The 20,197-nt window shown below is 33.2% G+C and overlaps 2 protein-coding genes across 3 annotated transcripts; one reads left to right on the forward strand and one right to left on the reverse strand.

The window, feature by feature from the left end:
• Positions 1-4,187: 4,187 nt before the first annotated feature.
• LOC130465663 (uncharacterized) lies at positions 4,188-5,285 on the reverse strand. Its single transcript, XM_056834516.1, has one exon. It carries the CDS (start codon positions 5,283-5,285, stop codon positions 4,188-4,190), a length of 1,098 nt encoding a protein of 365 aa, XP_056690494.1.
• Positions 5,286-13,586: 8,301 nt separating this feature from the next.
• Positions 13,587-19,961, forward strand: LOC110782892 (cyclin-D1-1). 2 transcript variants are annotated; one of them, XM_021987140.2, is made up of 6 exons: positions 13,587-14,172; positions 15,900-15,986; positions 17,100-17,198; positions 17,362-17,563; positions 17,748-17,881; positions 18,662-19,961. In XM_021987140.2, exons 1-6 carry the CDS (start codon positions 13,858-13,860, stop codon positions 18,911-18,913), a joined length of 1,089 nt encoding a protein of 362 aa, XP_021842832.1. In that variant the 5' UTR covers positions 13,587-13,857; the 3' UTR covers positions 18,914-19,961. The 2 variants fall into 2 exon arrangements, with proteins under 2 accessions (XP_021842832.1, XP_021842835.1); XM_021987143.2 differs by having other exon boundaries at positions 13,590-14,172; positions 17,751-17,881.
• Positions 19,962-20,197: the final 236 nt, after the last annotated feature.

Consider the following 20,197-nt stretch of genomic DNA (forward strand, 5'->3'; position numbering starts at 1 on the left):
GTTTGTGAAGTTTGTTGTTCCATGCCAGCTCTAGCTTCTATTTATGGGGGCAATAAAAAGAGGACCAGGAAGTAGTTATATACGAGTAATATACCTAACCTACCGTACGCCTTGTAATATTGACCTGCGTAAAAGCTGCTATTTTAGTTACGGAGTATTATTTTACCTACTTCTGAATTTCATATAGTCATATGTTTGAATAAATCATAAATGTAATGTAATGATTCATGAATGAACACAAACGTGAGTGTTAATTGACTTGTTTATTGTGTCGAGGGGGATTTTAATTATACTTATAGTTAGTTGGAAAAGGAAATTGATAACTTGAATATAATGTTTCCGGTAAGTTAGGAGATATGAATGTAGTTTTGTAGACACGATTCAATCGCAGTAATGATTTTGTTTTAGTTATCTAATGCGCGTCTTTTTCAATTAACCCTGATTTTATTATATTGGTTTCACCGTACCTTTGTTAGACATAGAGGCAATATAGCTATAGAGCAAGCTAGAATTTTTAGAATGTAATGGCGTGTAGATCTAGGAAGTAGGAATCAACGAAATTCTAATGGGTACATTGTGTGGGTGCCTTAGACCGAGAAAGTCTATGTTAAAAGTGACTTGCGTTCAAAATAGACACAAGTGATCGACTCGTATCGATACTAATTAAGGACTCCATGACCCTTGATCCATAGCTATTATTGAGGCATGTGAATCGATCATTTGTAATGTACATCAAAAGTTATGATCAAAATTCAAAATAGTGCGTGAAGCTAGCTCTAGCTAGCTTTCATTTTCCAAACAACTAACTTTCATAATATTCTTCAATGTGTCTTTAACTTAATGATCCTCTTAGCCTTCCAAATGTACGTGTTCAAAAGACCTAAAATCATACAAAAACATCAAACATCCATCCATGAAAATGATCAGGATCGTCCTTTTTGATGGCCTATAAGCGAAACAATAATAGGGGTTATAGCCTTATAGCCTTATACTGTGAAATGGTATAAGGCTAAGGAGAAAAAAGAAAATTGCTTATAAAATGGGGGTCTTTACAACGTAATCTTTTATACGAAGTATCTTATTTGGACCAGTTTAACTGGTATTGAGCCTTTTTCTATGGCCCTAAAGTGACCGCCCCTTGTGCTCTGCCCCGGCCGAGGCTAAGTAACATTCAACTATAATGCAATATTTAAAGAACAGATAAAGTATTAACTTTTACAACTACTTCCTAATTACTTATTACGGAGTATTCTCTATTCTCCTACCGGTTCACTGAAAACACAAATATTTCTATTTTAGGGAAGTTTTACTTCCCACTTGCTATTCTGTTTCTTACCGGTTTACCCTCTTGCTTCAATATAACATTTAACTATTCTTTGTTAATACTTTTTTGGGTCAACTAGTAACCCATAAAGAAATATTGAGGGAGTATATACTTCCTTTGTTCCCTAAAAATCGCACAAAATTTATTTTTTACACTATTTACACAAGATTTTTAATCATTTTTGTGATTTATACATAAGAAAAATTGTAGTCATGTGGATCGATCTTATTAGATTTGCATCGATATATATATTTTCATAATTCGGTATATTGAAGGTCAAAATCATGTGTTAGAGAGCGCAAATCAATTATGATGCAATATTTAGTAAACGGAGAAGGAACAACTTATAGGGTTGTAATAAACATTTAATGCATTTTGTAATTTGGACTTGTTACAAAAATGCATGTCCAAATTATAGTGATCGCTTTTATTTTTGAAAAATTTGGTAATATTAATCCAATTTTTGGCCGATTTTCTTTTATTAATCCCATATACAACATATTTTTTTTTAAAAAAATAATTCCACTTTTACCACCCAATGACTTTTATTGGGCTTAAGTGACCAGTAACCGATGGAAAAGTCAACGAGATGGTGATTTGACGATGATGACTGAAAATATAGGGAGAAGAGAGAGAGAGAACTGTCACGTAGAGACATATTACCGCCTATAACAGGTTTATGACATGTTGGACACAATAAAAGTCGTTGGGTAGTAAATGTGAGATTATTAAAAAATATGTCTAGATGGACTTAGTAAAAGAAAATCAGCCAAATATTGGATTAATATTACCAAAATTTCCTTTATTTTTTCCCCCAAATTTCATCACTTTCGGGCTCAACTCTTCATCCATCTTAATTCCAAAGGCGAGCATCTCCTGACTGTAAATGCTATGGTTTACGATAAATAGTTCTTAACCAGCACTTTCTCGTCAAGCTTTAAAAAGTTTCCAAAAAGAATACAGAGTACTCTCCAAGAGAAAGAAGACGACTAGCTACCTTCTCATTTTTATTTATCTTAGCTGGAGATAAAATTAATAACACTCAATTCAGAGAAGACGCAATGACCCAGATTAGCTACTTATACTTTTTTTTCTACATGAGTTAGGAAGATAAGAGTAAGAAGAGAAGGCTAAATTATTCGGTGTAGTTGATGTTTAAGAAAACGAAGTTAAATTACGGAGTAATTAATACCGTCGACATGCATCTAAAGAAGGGTGCCCCCACTAAGTGTGGAAACTGGAAACTAAACCAAGTTTAAATAAGGATATTATGAGAAAGTACATAGCTAAGCATGTGTCAACTCGTCAAGTGTGAAAATATGGAATGGGATTAGCATGGAGTTAGGTGTTGTTAATCCGTATTTAAGCTCGGAGGATGTCCCATGTCTTTTTTTTTTTTTTTTAAACAAGAACGATTCCCCATTTCGTACAAGCTAAGGATGCCCGTTCATATTGAATCATGATGAATGGGGTTTATGATAGTTTTTTTTACAATGTAGTTTCTGTTTTTGTTATGAATTAAAGCCGTATTAATTCAATAAAGATCGAAGAATTTTGATTTGTGTTTTTCTTTTTGGGCAATAAATGAAGAACAATAAATACTAAAATAAAGAACACTAAATTTATCGTAGTTCACTCATAAATGAGATACATTCACTTTTGGGAAAGGGGATTAATACTGTATTAATCACTTTAAACTATGAGGATGTATTACAAGTAGAAATGATGTGAGAATGAGTTTAGATCCACTTCTCTCTCTAACTCTCTTATGTTTTTGTATTTCTCTCACTACAAAACTCACCACACTTTCAAAAATAGGTTTAAGTTGGTATATATAGTACAAATAAGAAATTAAATCAATAGAGTAGAAAAGGCCACGTAGGCCAAACAAAAAGCCGAGAGAAGATCCCGCTCAGTTGTGCGCGCGCACAAGCCATTATTGTGCGTGCGCACAAAAAGCCCAAAAACTAGAAGTAGCTCCGTTGAAATTTATGTGTACGCATAACCTTAGTCTTGTGCTTGCGCACAATACAGAAGAAACAAACTTCTTCATTTCTTTTCTTCATTCCTTCAATCTCTCTCACATTTTGCACACTTCATACTGCGTATTATTTAATCTAACTAAAAGATAAAACTATATACCTATTTGTTTTTTAGTATACTCAACTCTCAACAAACATTTGGGATAATTTTTAAGGGACGGAGTGAGTAGTAGTTTTGATGCTATTAATAACTTTTGGGCAAGTAAGCCTAGAAATTAAAGATGACATTAGGAACTCAAAGTTTAATAAAGAATAACTCTCTTTATTTGCTTTAGAAAATAACTCAAAACTAAAGCTTCTCTCAACCTCTCAAAACTCTCTTAAGTTATGCCACAACCCGACATATCCTTATATATTGAAAGATTAACCAATTACCTAATTCTACTAGAGATTTCATACACTTAGAACACTCCTAAATATTTAGATAAATCCTAAATATTTCTCCTAATCCTAGTTCTCTAAGTGACCGTAGCTTGCTAGGATTAGGACTCCTTATAACTCATGGATTTTATTGTTTCAAGGTTTATGTGTCCTAGCCTCTCATGCCATTTGCTTGATTCACGGGTCGTTGTTGAATGTAGGCACATATTGGTGCCTTTTATCCCCATATGGACCTTCTACAATCGGTTTCTTGAGCTAATTGCCTTGACAAGAAATTTTCCATCACGATCATGCATCGTTAGATGTTCTCCTCTCATTCTCACATCACAGCCTGATTATGTAGCCCGCCCAAGACTGATGATATTACTTTTTAAATCTGGAATGAAGTAAACATCATACATCGTTCTTGATTCACCATTCCTGTCAATGAATTGAATTAATCATTTCCCTTTGATGTCTATGCGTGAATCATCACCAAATTTCACCTTTCCGGTAATGGAATCATCAATCTTGGAGAAGTACCGTCCATCTCCAGTCATGTGGTTGCTAGCTCCATTGTCAAGGTACCAAATATTCTCATCTCTAGTGTTTACTTCATATTTACTTGGTACAGCCTTTCCCTCGTTCAAGTATACCACCTCGTGCATCATAAGCTCATCTGCGTCTTGTGTATCATTGTTGTCATCCTCTTGTGTTTGTTGCAGTTTAAGCAATCGATCTGGACAGTTTGAGGCATAATGGCCTCTGTTTTCGAAACGGGAGCATACTAATTTTGACAGTTCTCTTGCTCCATTGAATCGTCCGCGACCTCTTCCCCTATTATAGAACCGTCCTCCGCGACCTCTACCTCTATATTCACCATTGGAGCCGCGATTTGATTGAGTTTCCATGTTTGCATACATTAATTTGCTTTGATCTTCTTGAGTCTCTTCTTCGTCGCAGACACGTTCTTCATAGGCTTTTATACGCCCTAAGATGTCTTCGAACCTCGTGGTGTTAAGGTCTAACACTTGTTCGAGCGAAGCCACAATGTGTATATATTTCTTGCGAGGGAGGCTTTTAAGGAATTTTTTAACAAGTTTTGGCTCTTCAATATTTTCTCTTAAGGCGGCTGATTTTGATGATATTTTAGACAGCTTTCCGGCAAAATCATCAATTTTCTCGGTGTCCTTCATCTTAAGTCGATCAAAGTCAGCCATTAATGTTTGTAACCTAGCTTCTCTGACTCTTTCTGCTCCTACATGTCTCGCCTTGATGGCCTCCCATACCTTCTTTGCTGTTTCTAACTCTGCAACCTGCAGGATAAGCGCATCGGGGATTGATTGGAATAACAGGGTTGTGGCCATAATGTTTTTCTCATCGTCGTTCGATTCCGTTTCTGTTTCAATGGTTCCCCGGACTTTATGTACTTTGAGTAAGATCTTCATTCTCATGGCCCATACCGTATAATTTGTTGAGTTCAGCACGGGGCATTGTATTGAAGAAGGTCCTCCTCCTTCTCTTGTTCTTCCCGTTGATGTCACCAGGGTATCCCCCATGATTTGTGTCGCAAGCTCTGATACCAAATCTAGAAATTAAAGATGATATTAAGAACTCAGAGTTTAATAAAGAATAAAACTCTCTTTATTTGCTTTAGAAAATAACTCAAAACAAAAGCTTCTCTCAACCTCTCAAAACTCTCTTAAGTTATGCCACAGCCCGACATATCCTTATATATTGAAAGATTAACCAATTACCTAATTCTACTAGAGATTTCATACACTTAGAACACTCCTAAATATTTAGATAACTCCTAAATATTTCTCATAATCCTAGTTCTCTAAGAGACCGTAGCTTGCTAGGATTAGGACTCCTTATAACTCAAGGTTTCTTCAAGTTTAATTCAACAGTAAGGGAGTATTTTTCGAGCGTAGGCCCTGTAGTATTCGCCTAAATCATCTAATAGGGTCAGTAGCAAATAAAAAATTTATGTGAAACTCATACAACAAATTAAAGATATTGATCAAATTTCATCAAGCATTCGAGCCTACACACATTGCATGCTTATCTTTACAAAAATAAAAAAAACGTTAAGTTATGAAAGTTTAAATTACGTTAGATATTATAGAAGCCACACTTATTTTGAAACGGAGAAAGTTAGTTAAAGAAACACTTATTTAGGAGCATACATAACAAAGGATGGAGTAATGAAAATATTAAATATATGTCGTGAAAACAGACACATATCTCTTAATTTAGAGAATTACTAGTCTTATATGCACCCGATACATGTAAATATAAGAAACAGATTTGTGTTATTATATTTAAACCTGAAATAACGTACATGTAAAAAATATAATATAAATGCGATGCGTGCGAATATAAAAAAACATATAAGTTAGATAGAGCCGAACGCATATCAACAGATTGATTAAAATGGTAAGAATTTATTTAAGGGGTTAGATTGATTAAAATTCTTCTTTGGGCTTTTCCTATTGGGTAGGTTGTTATTATATTTTCTATTCTATAAGTATGGAGGGTATTTTAGTAATTTAAGGGGGACCCCAAAAGTGGATTTACTAAAATAACATTACCTCTTCACTTATATAATAAAGATACAGTATATAAGATCATCTCCAATAGGGGATCAAAAGGAGAAAAAGTGTTGTTAAAGAATTAAGAGCACCCATTGGACGAGTTATAAAAAATGAGTGCAGTTCCCATATTTTATAACTCTTCTCAAAGATTTTTTTTCCCCTTTACAAAGGAAAGTTTTTTTTTTTAAAGGAAAAAAAATCCTGAAAGAATATTCATTCATTAATAAATGAAAATTTACTTTTATTAGTCTCACCATTTGATGTTTAAGTTTTAAAAGGGTTTCAAAAATAAGGACTCGCCATTGTAATAAAAAGAAGCAATTATAAAAGATTTTTTATCACCAAATGAAGGTTCACCAATAGTAATGCTCTAATTACATCATAGTTTGGGAACTATGTGAAGGAAAAAACAAAGTTCATTATGTAAAATCTTGACTTAAATAAAACCTTATTTTTTCAAAAAAATACCCTAATTATATTAGAAAGTTGAATCATCGTCCTAAAAAGGTTGTGTCTATAATTTTCCCATTAGTTATACCTTACTTCAATTTAGAGAGTAGTAATTTATTTATTTATTTACGGAAAAGTGAAATGATTTTTTCCAATGGTAGGGGCATGCATAAAAAGAAAGAGAAGATAAATGCAAAGTAAAAAAATAATTTTTTTATGAAACTTTTTACAGCCTTTGTAAAGTTCCAAAGGAGCTACCCTAAAGAAAGTTGAAAAGGAATAAAAGTTAAGTGAATCATATGCTCAACATACATATAACTCTACACTTTAAAAAGTGGGAGATCAATTACTTCCTTATGAATAGTAACTGCATATATTAATAAATCATTTTACTTCTTTTTAACTAATTATATCCTAATTTCTTTTGTAACTAATTTATCAACTACCTTTATTAAGGGCAATAATTTTATTGAGACCTTAATCTAAACACTTCACTGCATATTTCTTAGGCACTCCCTCAACTCATATTTCTTAATCTAATAATCTTACTCCTAAGTACGAAGTATATTTAGAGCTGAGTACATGTACCAAATGTCTTTTTTTTTTATGTACTAACCTTGTCGGTTTTGTTTATTTACGATTTAGTACAACAGATCAATAAGAAAAGAACCGATTCAGAGTACACCTAAGTATACATATAATTAGGAACAAGATAAAAGTTCTCATATACGTTTGCATGTCATTTTTATTCAAATGAAATGTAGAACACGTACTGTGTATAGTATCGAATTTCGAGTATCCAACTTGTCAACTCCTTTTTTTTTAAAAGGAAAAATACATTGAAATTAGGATAACATTATGTCAATATTGTATCCTAATTTATCTAAGGTAATAAAATGTAGAACATATATTACGTATTAGGGTGTTCAATTTTCGAATATAGGATATGAACTGGTCCAAAATTTCCTTATCGGAAAAATGTGATCCGAATCCAATCCAAATTCTCGGATCGGATACCCGAAAATGTGAAATCAACCCGAATACAATTTTTTTTTTTAAAAAAAATTAGGGTGCTAGAACCTATTGGTGCCAAATTTGAAATTTCCCGCCACAGTTGCGCGCAGCCAGCTACTAGTTTGCATTTAAAGTGGCGAGCTTCTGTTTTTTGGCGTTGTAAACAGTGTCACATCAATACTTAAAGGTCCAACACTTTGGGTTCGAGTAGGTTAATCTAAGTTTGTTTTGAAAGTTATATAAGGGTATTTGATGACAATTAGTGATTGTCTTATTCTAATTCGTATTTGTAAATTTTAAACTTTGTTTTACTTATGCACAATTAAGCCTATGTCAACAAAAATATAAAATAAAAAGGCATATATTTGCACCAAAAAGGAAATATATATACGAGGAAAAGGATGTGATAAAAATATGCTTGCACAATTAAGAATAAGCACAACCTAGATGACTCAACCATGTTATATTCCATCCCCCCCCTTTTTTTTGCAACTTTATAATTTGGATATAGCAAAAGCCACGCACTAATGTTAGTTGTGTAAAACATGGGTCGCTCAAAGTGACTATACTTCCAATTTCTTTAGTGATCAATATCATCATTTTGGAGCATCCAATGCAATGCACCTTCTAATGATGAACAAATTGTTTTCATGTTAACAATATTTATACTTTTATAGCCGTGTTAGAATTTGTCCCTAAGTTTTTATTTTAACGGGTAGAGAGTACGGGTTGGATTGTTTAAATCTCGTTCAAATTGGAAAGATATCCTAAATTCGTAATGTTTTCAAGGGTAGTAGACTAAATCACAACACATATAGCAAATTGGAAGTAATGTGCTTGGTTGAGGCAGGGAAAAAGGTTATAATAATCCTAAGAAAATGATGTTCATAACAAATCAAGATAGAGATGATTCTTTCGTGGATTCAACTACGATGATTCAGATGAAACTCTGAACGAATATCCCATTGATGAATCCTATTGGATGTTGGGTTATGATCTTTGATTTGATCTTCATCGTGAAGTGAATGCTAATAAATAACTAAGATCAATCAATGTTTAATAGACATATTGATTCTTTGAAATGACCTTAAATCAAATCTACGGGTGATTATAATACATTACGGAATTTCATTGGACGTTGGATTATATTCGGATGCTTTATTTTGATTATTACCGTGAACTGGATGCAACTAAGATAGATCGATGTATAATTAGATTGACCTATTCTTTAAAATGACTTTAAATCAAAATTTCGGGCGATTATAGTACATTTCACCCCCTACATTATGAAAGTTTAGATACGATATATCAGTAACCATATTCCTAATAGAAGTATTCCTAATAAAAGTATAGTCTTAATAGTTAATACATGTGTCATGTGTGTGTGATGGCGGTCACTGTCACTTGGAATTAATTACATTAATCTAATACCTAATTAATTAATTAGAAAATAAAAATGGTGTAAAAGTCAAATAAAAATGGCATAGATTAATATTGTAGAAGAGGCAAAGAGGGACCAAAAAGATATACAAGTAGATTAAACCGTTTGGCAATTGAGCCAAGCAAAAAAGGAGGGGTAAGAGGAGCGTCCTACGTTTGGCTGTAGCACAAAAAAGCAGCCAAGAAATAAGCCAACGGGAATTAAAAATAAAGTTGGCAAATCACTGCACATTCTTTGCACTTTAGTGTCAAACTTAACATATCACTCTACATAAAGCCAAACTATTTTAAGCCCACCTCGGTCAATAATCAACCATATTTAACTAGTATTTCCATCATATGTTAGATTATGTGAAACTCCTTAGTTTAAAGCGTAATTTGGATTATATACCTGGGTACATAGTGCTCATTGTGCATCCTGTTGAACATTTATTAAAAATCTAATGAACATTGAGAATGATTTTAATGTACATGTACTAGCTAGTGAAATATTTAAACTATATGTTCTATGGATTTGATTATATGTTCATTGGCTATATGTTCTTTGGGTATGAACAATATGTTATTTGTATTTGAAATATATGTTCATTTAAAAACAGGGTGCACAGTGAGCATTGTGCACCCGGATGCATAAACCATATTTTGGTTTAAAGTGTATTTGACCGTTCACATTTATAAGAGTTGCATACGCTAGTCGTACTAATTAGTAGTGTCTTGGTCAAGTAGAAATGATTACACCTTACAACCAAAATGTTGACAATTCAATGCCCACTAAGGGCACTTAGCTTTGAGCCTTTGAGGGAGTGTTCCCCTTACCATCTCATCACGTGCCGGATTGACCCGTGTGGAGTTCCGGTCCGAAAAGGCACTTTATCTTACCTTATAAAAAAGAAAAAAATTAGTCGTACCGGTGCTGTAAAACCTAACATGTGATAAGGATAATAATTACGTTCTTTGAAGAGACGGTCATGTCTATTACTCCGTATATTATAGGTTACACCGTTACAACGCTAATTTTAAGAAATGACACTCCTTAGTTAATTTTCTGGCATTTAGAGTGACAAATAAACAAAGTTTGTTACATACGCGATGGTTATTCTAAATGATAGATTTATCGCCGAATAAAAAGAAGTGGCCAGATAATAGGAAATGGAAAAACAATCAAGTAATTTCCCGTTGACAATAATGTAGTCACCACTCATCACGTGCCATCAAACCATATCAATAATATTTAATTGATTGAAAATCAAAACTTAGTTAGTTGTCCTTTTACATAAAAACAATAAGGAAAACAAAAGGTTTTGCGCGCACTAGGTGTACAATAAATTTATTGTATACCAAGATAACTTTTACCTATTTTTTTTGTAACTTTAACCTAGTTTTGATTAACTTTTATATTAGTAAAAAAATGTAGATAGATAAACATTTTAAAGAGTTAAATGATTAATTTTATAAATTATTAGTGATTTTGAAGAAACAATTTTTATTTAAATGAAAAAATTTATCATTAAAAAATGGATAACTTTTACATATATAAGTTTAACTTTTAGACATTTTGAATTAACTTTTACTTTGGTGTACAATATTTATTGTACAACCATTTTAAATAAGAATTTGTGTAACGAAAATACGAAGCAATAGTAATCCTTATTGCTAATCTAACCGTAATGCTTATCAGCTTATTAGTTCAATAGGTACTTCGTATTGGACTATGTGGTTAGCTAATAATCAAAATCCTCCTTTTCCTTATAACTCTTATGAGGCTAAAAGTTATTATTCCCCAATTATATTGATGATTAATACACTTTATTTTGTAACAGGTTTGTAACCAAATTACAATTACAAATCAAAACATCATTATGTAATGGAGGAATTAATATCAAATACTTACAAAGATACCATAAAAAAATCTATGTAAATAACTATTGTCATTCATTAAACTCGTACTATAACACTCGTTTAATCCAATAAGTTGCGCGTACATATATATTACACCCTAGAACATCTACCTCGTGAAATCATCATCAAAGGAAAGATGTTGTTTGTCTATTCTAATTTCGTTTCCTCCTGAATACCTTGTATTAAAAAATTAGTATTTCACACTAGGTTATGAAAATACTACGTATGAACTTATGACGTGTACAAAAATCAAATTTTATTTTCCAATGTTGATTAAAAACCATCAAAATGGAAACATACACGGGGTAGAAAATTTCCGAGATGAATGGTACGTAGTATGTTGGTATCGAACGATTTTACTTGATTTTTATACGTACTCATGTCTCCTATACTTGTCCTCCATCAACCTCAAGTCCTCAAAATATCCATTAAGTAATTTATAATCAATTTTTCTGTTTGCATGGTTTGATCTAAAAGACAAAATGGGTTGCGAGTTTGCGCAAATTATTCGTTATTTTTATTAGATTTGCAAAGGTAAAGGCCGCCCTACCACTATTTTCAACTACTTTTCTCCCCAATCAAACGAGATATATCCAATTAATCAGCAACTTTTGTGTAAGACCGTCTTACCGAAAAGACCACTTTGATTGCTTAACTAATTCGTACAATTGCTTAACTAATTAGTTTAAGTGCTTAACTAAATTAGTTTAAGTGCTTAACTAAATTAGTTCCATTATTTAACTAATTTCTTCCCGTGCTTAACTAATTAGTTTGAGTGCTTAACTAATTAATTTTATTGCTTAACTTATATGACACTAATGCAGTTTTTGTGTAAGACCGCCTTATATAAAAGTTTGTACCAATTAATTTAGGGAACAAAATTAATATTTATTAATTTTATTAAGGCTACAAAGAAACAAGAAGGATTTAAATTAATACTTTCTTTCCTCTTTAATCAATATAATTAGATGGTGGCCTGGTCTTATTTTGCAATCGATCTATACTAGTTGGCAAATTATATTAACACATTAAATTTGATTAACAATAATGCATGGATTACTAATTCTATTCTTTTTAGGTTGGATCTTATCTTATGTTTTAATTATGAAGATAAGGTAGATCCTTATATATTTTATGATCTTATAAGTTATAACAATCAACAAAGGGGAAAAAAAGGTTTAAGTGTCTCCCCTCATATCTTATAGAACACTCTCTTTATGTATAGTAATATTGCTTAGGTGGTGTCCAATGTTATGTTAAGAGAAAAAAGGTAAATCAAAATGAAGGAGTAAAAGTGGTGAATTGCAACATTTATACTCCGTATATGTACATAAACCATGCATGAGCCATTGAACCCATTTCCCATTTTAGATGGGCTTTAAAAGTAAGAATAACAGATTTTTCAATCCAAAATTCACCTAGTTGCCTTTACTGTGGCTACAACTTTATGGTGGGCATGTAAAAAACTAACATGATCGAGTTAAAACAAACCAAAACTAAATACAGATCCAGAAAGCGTATAAAACGTTTCATAAGAACTCTCATATTTGGCTAGTTCTACCGAAACCCAACCCGACCCGCTAAACAATGTAAATGTGTGTTATTTTAAATCTAAAATTCGACATAAGCCCTACAAAATTCGATTAGAACTGAACTAAATTTGACATAGTTAAACGAATACCTTGAAAGCCAACCAAAAATTAGCTTTAAAAGATAATTGGAAAGATTGGTTCACCGCCTTGAATCCAATTTGGCACGGATCCGTGTAACTTGATACAGGACCACAGGAGAACCATCCCCAAAAGCTAGCTCAAGGGGAGGAGAGCCCATGATCCTATTATAAACCCCACATCAGTCACCCATATGACTGATGTGGGACTTAAGTCCCATAACCTCACAATGGACCGTAACAATCCGACCCGCTTGACATGTCATAAATTATAGCTCTGTTTTCGATAAAAACTCAGTTGTGGAAGGAAAAGATTCGTTGGGGTATTATAATTTTTCATTTTAATGGGGAGGAAGTGAGGAAATCAACTGTCACGGTCCGAATGTTTTGACACAGGATCGCATGACGCTATTACCTATAGGGCGGTAAGGGCGCAAGTCTTGTGTGAAAAGTGTGTCTAAAGGCATGAGGGGGCACGAACGAGTGTTAGCTTGATTTAGAATGAGCACTCCTGCCTATTAGCAATAAGAGCGAGGGTCGATGGTCGATCGAGGCGCTTGTCTAGCGGGAGCGACGACGAAAATATATCTGTTTTAGGAGACTTTGTTGAGCCTGAAAAGCTTAAGAAAGAGCGAAACCACAATATCTATGAAAACTTACAACAATGCTAGTAATTAAGTAAAGACAACTTGTGATGAGAGATCTTATGTATAATTGTATAGTACTAAATCAACCATTCCTCCAAAAAAGAAAAAAAAATGTAACGCACCAACAAGAAACTATAGAAAGGGGCCATATTCCACCAATATTACGGGAAATATAAACTCAAATTAATGATTTAATTTTCATTCCCCTCAAAAAAATGATTTAATTTTCATAGGCAAAGGGAGACCAATATTCTCCATATATATACACTACCAGATTCACATACAACTTCACCCCTCACTCTCCCACTCTCACTTCTCCCCAACCACCCTTACCGCCACCTCTTTCTCTCTCTTCTACACCATGGAATACGACAGTTAACTGAAAACAACCGTTGCCGCCACCACCACCGCCAGGATGTCATTATCTTATGCTGATTGCTTCTCCGACTTACTCTGTTCCGAGGAATCCGGCGACGTTATATCCGCCGGAGGTTCCCCGGAATTCTCGTCGGAGTGTGAATCGCCGGCGATTAACGAGGAAGATGAGTCAGTAATTGCCGGATTCATCGAAGAGGAGCGAAACTCATTTAATATCCTTTTCGCCTCCGGCGATGGAGATTCTGTATCTGTTTCTCTCTCCGCCTCCACCACCACCACTACCACCACCTCTACCTCCTTCTCACTCCTGGATTCTACCTCTCGCTCCCGCTCAGTTGCATGGATTTTCAAGGTAAACAAAAAAAATGATTACAAAAAAAATTACGTGATTTTTGCTAATTTAAACTGCTCTGACTTTCCGATTCTCGATCATCATCCATCGGAAACGTGTATAATACATGCGCCGGTAACGGCTAATGTGATTTCCGACGGAGGATTGAAAGGTCACTGTTCCAATGGCCACGTCATATTTTTTAATATTGCACCCGGCGTGATTTTATTTTATTTTTATTTTTATGAGAAAAATAGGTGGAAAAAGGTGGATCTGTTAATTGAGCCGAGCGTATTAAAAATGATTACGGAGAGAGTGGCGGCGCGCCTTAGTATTACACTTTCGCTTTTCCTACTTTTTGATAATTACTTGCGCTTAATTTTATTCCTAAAGAAGTTAGCTTGATTATTTATCTAATCTTTTCATAATCCTGTTAATCCACGGCTTTTTTTTTGTACGAACTAAATTAATAAAAAAAACTACCAGAATCGTTCTACTTTCACACTTTCATTAGGGTTTAGCTATACTGTAGATGAAAATGACTGCCTTTAGATGTTAAAAATGCATTCCAAAGATAATTAATATCGATTTGGGAATGCATGGCACAACATCATGTCAATTGCCGTTATTATGTTACTAATGTTCGTTTAGTATTTAATTTTTCCACTTTTAACTTCTTATACGGAGTAATTGACATTTTGGTCAACAGTGAGTATCTTTTTAATTTTGTTTATAGTTAAGGACTTGTCTACGTATTGCAAATTATACTCTCATACGGAGTACGGAGTACTTGGTAGGAGTATCGTAATCGTAGTACGGAGAATATCTTTTGGTATAAAATCTTTATCTTTTTTTTACTAAAAATATTAAAAATAATAGGATTTTGAATTGATAAATACAATTTAAAAATGGTATTAAACCTAAATTTCGTAACAATCAGACTTTTCATACATTTAAATTTAATTACTCTGTAATTTTTTAATATTTTTAGTTTTACTCGTAGTTATTTATCCATAGTTCTAAAGCTCAAAGTTACTCTATGTCTATTTAACATGAAAATTGACAATTACTTTGTAGTACGCATGTTTTGTATTCATTTTATTATATTTACAAAGTTTTCTTCTTAAATTAATAAAGTACCCCGTAATAATAAAAAAAATAGAGATATACCCCTAATATAAAAAATTAGGTAAAAATTAATATTATTACTAATGATAAAAGAAAAACAGAAAAGATACTCCGTAACTGAATTTGGTACTCCGTACAATATTTTTGGATGGAGGTTGCCACTAGTTAAATTGCTCTCACGTGCCACATTTGATCTCATGTCTACATCGTATATGTAGTATTATACAGAAATACTCCGTATGTTTGTTTATACTTCTATGATAAATACTCCGTACTTCGGAATTGTTATACGGTGTAGTTACAAATAAGAAATACGGAGTACTTCACAGTTCACACGTAATATATCAGTATAATCTGTGTACAATTACGGAGTATTATTGATAATGTTACACAGTGTAATACACGTACGAAATAAGCCTAAAATAAAATAAGTACATAAACACGATAGTATAATACCCAAACATAAAAATGGATTGGTTGGTGGGGAATCTCTTTTTTTTTCCTTCTCTTTTTGTCTAGACCATAAATTTCGATTCTGCTTTTGGGAACTGAATTTATGTTTATTTAATTGTCTTTTGGCTTAATTATATTTTATTTTATTATTGTTAATATGTAAACAGGTGAGAGCGTTCTATGGGTTTCAGGCAGAGACAGCATACCTCGCTGTCAACTACTTAGACCGTTTTCTAAGTTGCCATCATCTACCGGTAAGTTTTATTCATCTTTATTAGTGTCGTTGAAATTTTGAAACATACCCACACGTACTCCGACACAATTTAGTTGTTACGTTACTAGTTTAAGTTACACTGGATATTGCTATTTGTTAGTGGAGTATTACGCTACTGATTGAAGTAGTACGCTATGCTTTTGGGACTCGGGATAAACATATCAGACATGAGTACGTGTTCAAGTGCCCGACACGGTTATTTTTGAAAAATGCATGATTTTAGTCTAAAATGAAATGTCAAAGTGTTCATATCCATGTCTAAATATCGTGGGTCTGTTAACATATGACGTGGCTATTATATGGGAATGGAGTGAGTGAGTTTTATTAAATTAATATTATACTGAATAAAAAATGGGACCTAGTTCATAATTGAAGTACTTTCCCTAATTTTCTTCCTCCTGAATTGAATTAAATTCTCCCCCGCTCCTATATTATCTGTCTCAATTATGCCAATTTCTGCAATGAATTTAAGTGGATGACCATGACCAGACTATTCATGAAAAAGATTTTAGCTACTCACCGACCCTTTATAAATATATAAATATATTTCAGGTCTTTTTGGCCTACCTGTCAATTCCCATAATTTCATCTGGGATTACGACTCTAGGATACTATACAGTATATTTACGTCCGATACATGAAAATGTACACACGTAATAATAATCGTACATATACACTACTTGAACTTCGTTTATTAGAATTGAGTGGGAGCTCAATAAAAAGTTACTTGGTAGTATGTATGTTAAACCTTAATGGGAGGGTGATGACTATTTACTAGTAAATGGACTTCTTAGTTGTACAAAGTTACTTGAGAATATTTTCTGTGTTTAAAGGGATAACTACACTTTCTAATATAGGATAACAAAACGAATCGTGGCATTTTATTTGGATATTAATGGAACCGAATAAAACGACCTTTAAAGAACGTGCGTTGCTCTAAGAACGAATTTCAATACTTGTACCAATTATATGTTGCTTCCACTAGTATATGTGCTCGCAAATACTAATGATTGATTAGCAATGTGTAATTAATTAAACAAATCTAGTAACATGATTAACATGTTGATTGAAGCTTTTTTATCTGAAAATGCAGCAAACAGGTGGGTGGCCATTACAACTTTTATCAGTTGCATGCTTGTCACTAGCTGCCAAGATGGAGGAACCTCTTGTTCCTTCCTTGTTGGATCTTCAGGTCACCATCATTCATATATTTCTTTTTTAGCATACATTTCCATTTTTCTCCAGCGAATTCTCTTACCAAATCAATCCTTTTCAAGAATCTCTATTAATAATAATTAATAATGATTAACCAAACTAATTAGTCATAATCGAATTATTACATTTGTTTACAATAGGTTGAAAGTAGCAAGTTCATTTTCGACCCAAAGACGATCCAAAGAATGGAGCTTCTAGTCCTAACCGTGTTGAATTGGAGATTACGGCTTGTTACACCCTTCACCTTCATTAGTTTCTTCGCGTACAAGGTTGATGCATCAGGAACCTACACCGGTCTCCTAATCGCACGATCAACTGATCTTATACTCTCTAACATACAAGGTTGGTAACTATAAAGTTTATGTCACAATGTCACAATGTCATAATCTTAATATTTATTTTCATAAAAGGCGAAACCCTCACCCACAGGGCCGTATAATCTTAGTATAAAGATACTAAAGAATGTTGTTGTTGTTGTTGTTGTTGTTGTTGTTGTTGTTGTTGTTGGTTTGGCTTATGGGTGTAGCAGAGGGCAGATTTGTGGAGTACTGGCCATCAAGCATAGCAGCAGCTGCCATACTTTGTGCAGCAAGTGAAATGCCAACTTTGTCCTTTGTCACCCCTCAGCATGCTGACTCATGGTGTGATGGGCTTTCTAAAGTAAGCACATTCACTTGTTTTTAACTTTTTTTTTTTGCTTATGCAAAATGCAATACTCTGCATTTGACTACTTCTCCTTCCTCTGTCCCACTTTTTATTCTTCATTTTTTGTATTCTTCTATTCATAATTTCATATAAACAAATTATTTTTAACTGTAGGTTAAAACTTATAGGATAATGAAAACGAGTTTGGATCATATGTGAATCCTAGATACGTCACTGAATTTGATATTGTATTTGGTTTCCCTTCCATCATCCCTAAACAATAAGAAACTAAAGTATGTTGGTTAAAGAGTTATGTCTCAAACTATCATACACACTAATACTAGCATTTCTATAGGAATAATTATGTTGGAAAATCATTTACATAATTAATTAATGATTAGCATTCTCTCTCAAATATGCATTCCCTATATGTCTCAATTTAAGTGTTTCATTTTACTTTTCACGGTCTTGACATATTTCAACTGTCATTGTCATTGTTACATACGTAGTACTACGTAATAATAACCTCATGAAAGTTGATGATTTAAAATACACATTCAAACAAATTTGATAAAATATCACGTGAAGATGATATTTTTCTTATATACTATAATTAAATATTAGTGAAAAAATGGTCATAGTCGATGAACTTTGGCCTTAAAGGTCAAACGGGAAGCTTAAATTGGGACAGCGGGAGTACATTTTTCTTTGCAAGATTTAAATAGTACTCCAACAAAACACGGTGGAGAAAAGTTGACAAAACCCTGATTTTTTTTCTTCTATTACTATTTGCAGGAAAATATAAATGATTGCTACAAGTTAATGCAACAGTTAATGGTGGATCATAGCAGAAGGAAATCCATCAAAGTCATACCACAATTCAGAATTACAGCACAAATCAACAAAATCAGGTCTTTCAATGACTCATCATCTCCATCTTCATCTTCCACCTCCTCACCATCACCATTTTCTAATAAAAGAAGAAGATTAAACAACAATAATAATCAACCATGGATTATGGATGATGATCATGATCATGATCTATAAAAATCCTCTAAACTTTCTTTCCCCCCCTAGATATACGACCCTATAGAACAAATCCTGTTCAAGTAAGGTCGTTAGGATGGCTTTTAGGTAAATGATCAAATTAGTTTTTTATTTTTTTACCTTTTTGGCCATTTGATCAAGAAAAAAATGGCTTTTGCCTCTCCCAAGGGTGTTGGGAGTTTGTCTAGTACATTGTATATGTATACTTGATTTTGTGTGACAAAAAAAATTATTATTATAGTGGTGGATGAAAAAAAGAATAAAGAGAGGTGGAGGAGTTGATACTTGATAGTGGGAGTCTATGGAAGTGGGGAGTTGTTGATATTGCAATTTCAAAGGTTGCATTGATTGTTATTGAAACAAAGAGATGAAGATTTTTCTTTTGAGAGAAAAAAGTGGGGTCTATTTCTATGTATAGGTGATGAAAAGTGAGGCTTGTGAGTGACAAAATTCATAGGCATTCAAGAAGGTTGAAGTTGGGTTTTTTTTAAGGAGAAAAAATAGTCAAGTTTTTCTCTTTTTCTCTTTCACATTCTCTACTTATCTAGGCTTCCACAAATGCCTCTATTCCAATGAAGAAAGAGAGAGGGGGAAAGATTGAAAAGAAAGGAGTTGCACAAAAGGATAAATAAGATGGGTCATTACATTTAAATAAAAGTAATTTCATCTTAGAGGTTCTTTAATGATCAGAGTACTGTTTTACATGTACCCTTGGATGGAGCAATGTGACATGAGTGTGTATGTTGTTTTTTTGGCGGGAGAAAATTGCGAAAAGCAAGCATAATTTTGGATTTTTTTTTTCTTTATAATGATGTAATTTATCTAGCATGTGTGTGAAGGTCACACATTTACATTCTATTTAATTTAAATTTCTTTTTAGGTTAGGGAGAGATCAATTCTCTATGTATGTAATATGGCCCCACAAAAATGTGGCCAACAAACCATAATGTAAAGGTTCTCAGAGGGAGGGACCTTTGAATGTACTACTCTAATATGTTTGTATTTGGATTCATCAATGTGACGTATATATTTGTTTTTTGGTTTATAATTAATCATCTTTCTACTTTCTCTTTAGATTTAGCCTGTAAGGCATGTGAACTCCTAATGGCAACATTGTAGCTTTGTCCATTGTTTGTTATTGCTTTAATGACCTAAGGACCTCTTGTACAGTAAAAACTTTGGTAGGAACTAGGATGAATAACAACATACTCGAATTCTCGTGATAATCGACCACACATATAACCTTATCTGTTAGGAACACGAGCCTGGCCTATATAGTTTAGT

The sequence above is a fragment of the Spinacia oleracea genome, chromosome 1 (assembly GCF_020520425.1).
Source record: "Spinacia oleracea cultivar Varoflay chromosome 1, BTI_SOV_V1, whole genome shotgun sequence".
NCBI lineage: Eukaryota > Viridiplantae > Streptophyta > Magnoliopsida > Caryophyllales > Amaranthaceae > Spinacia > Spinacia oleracea.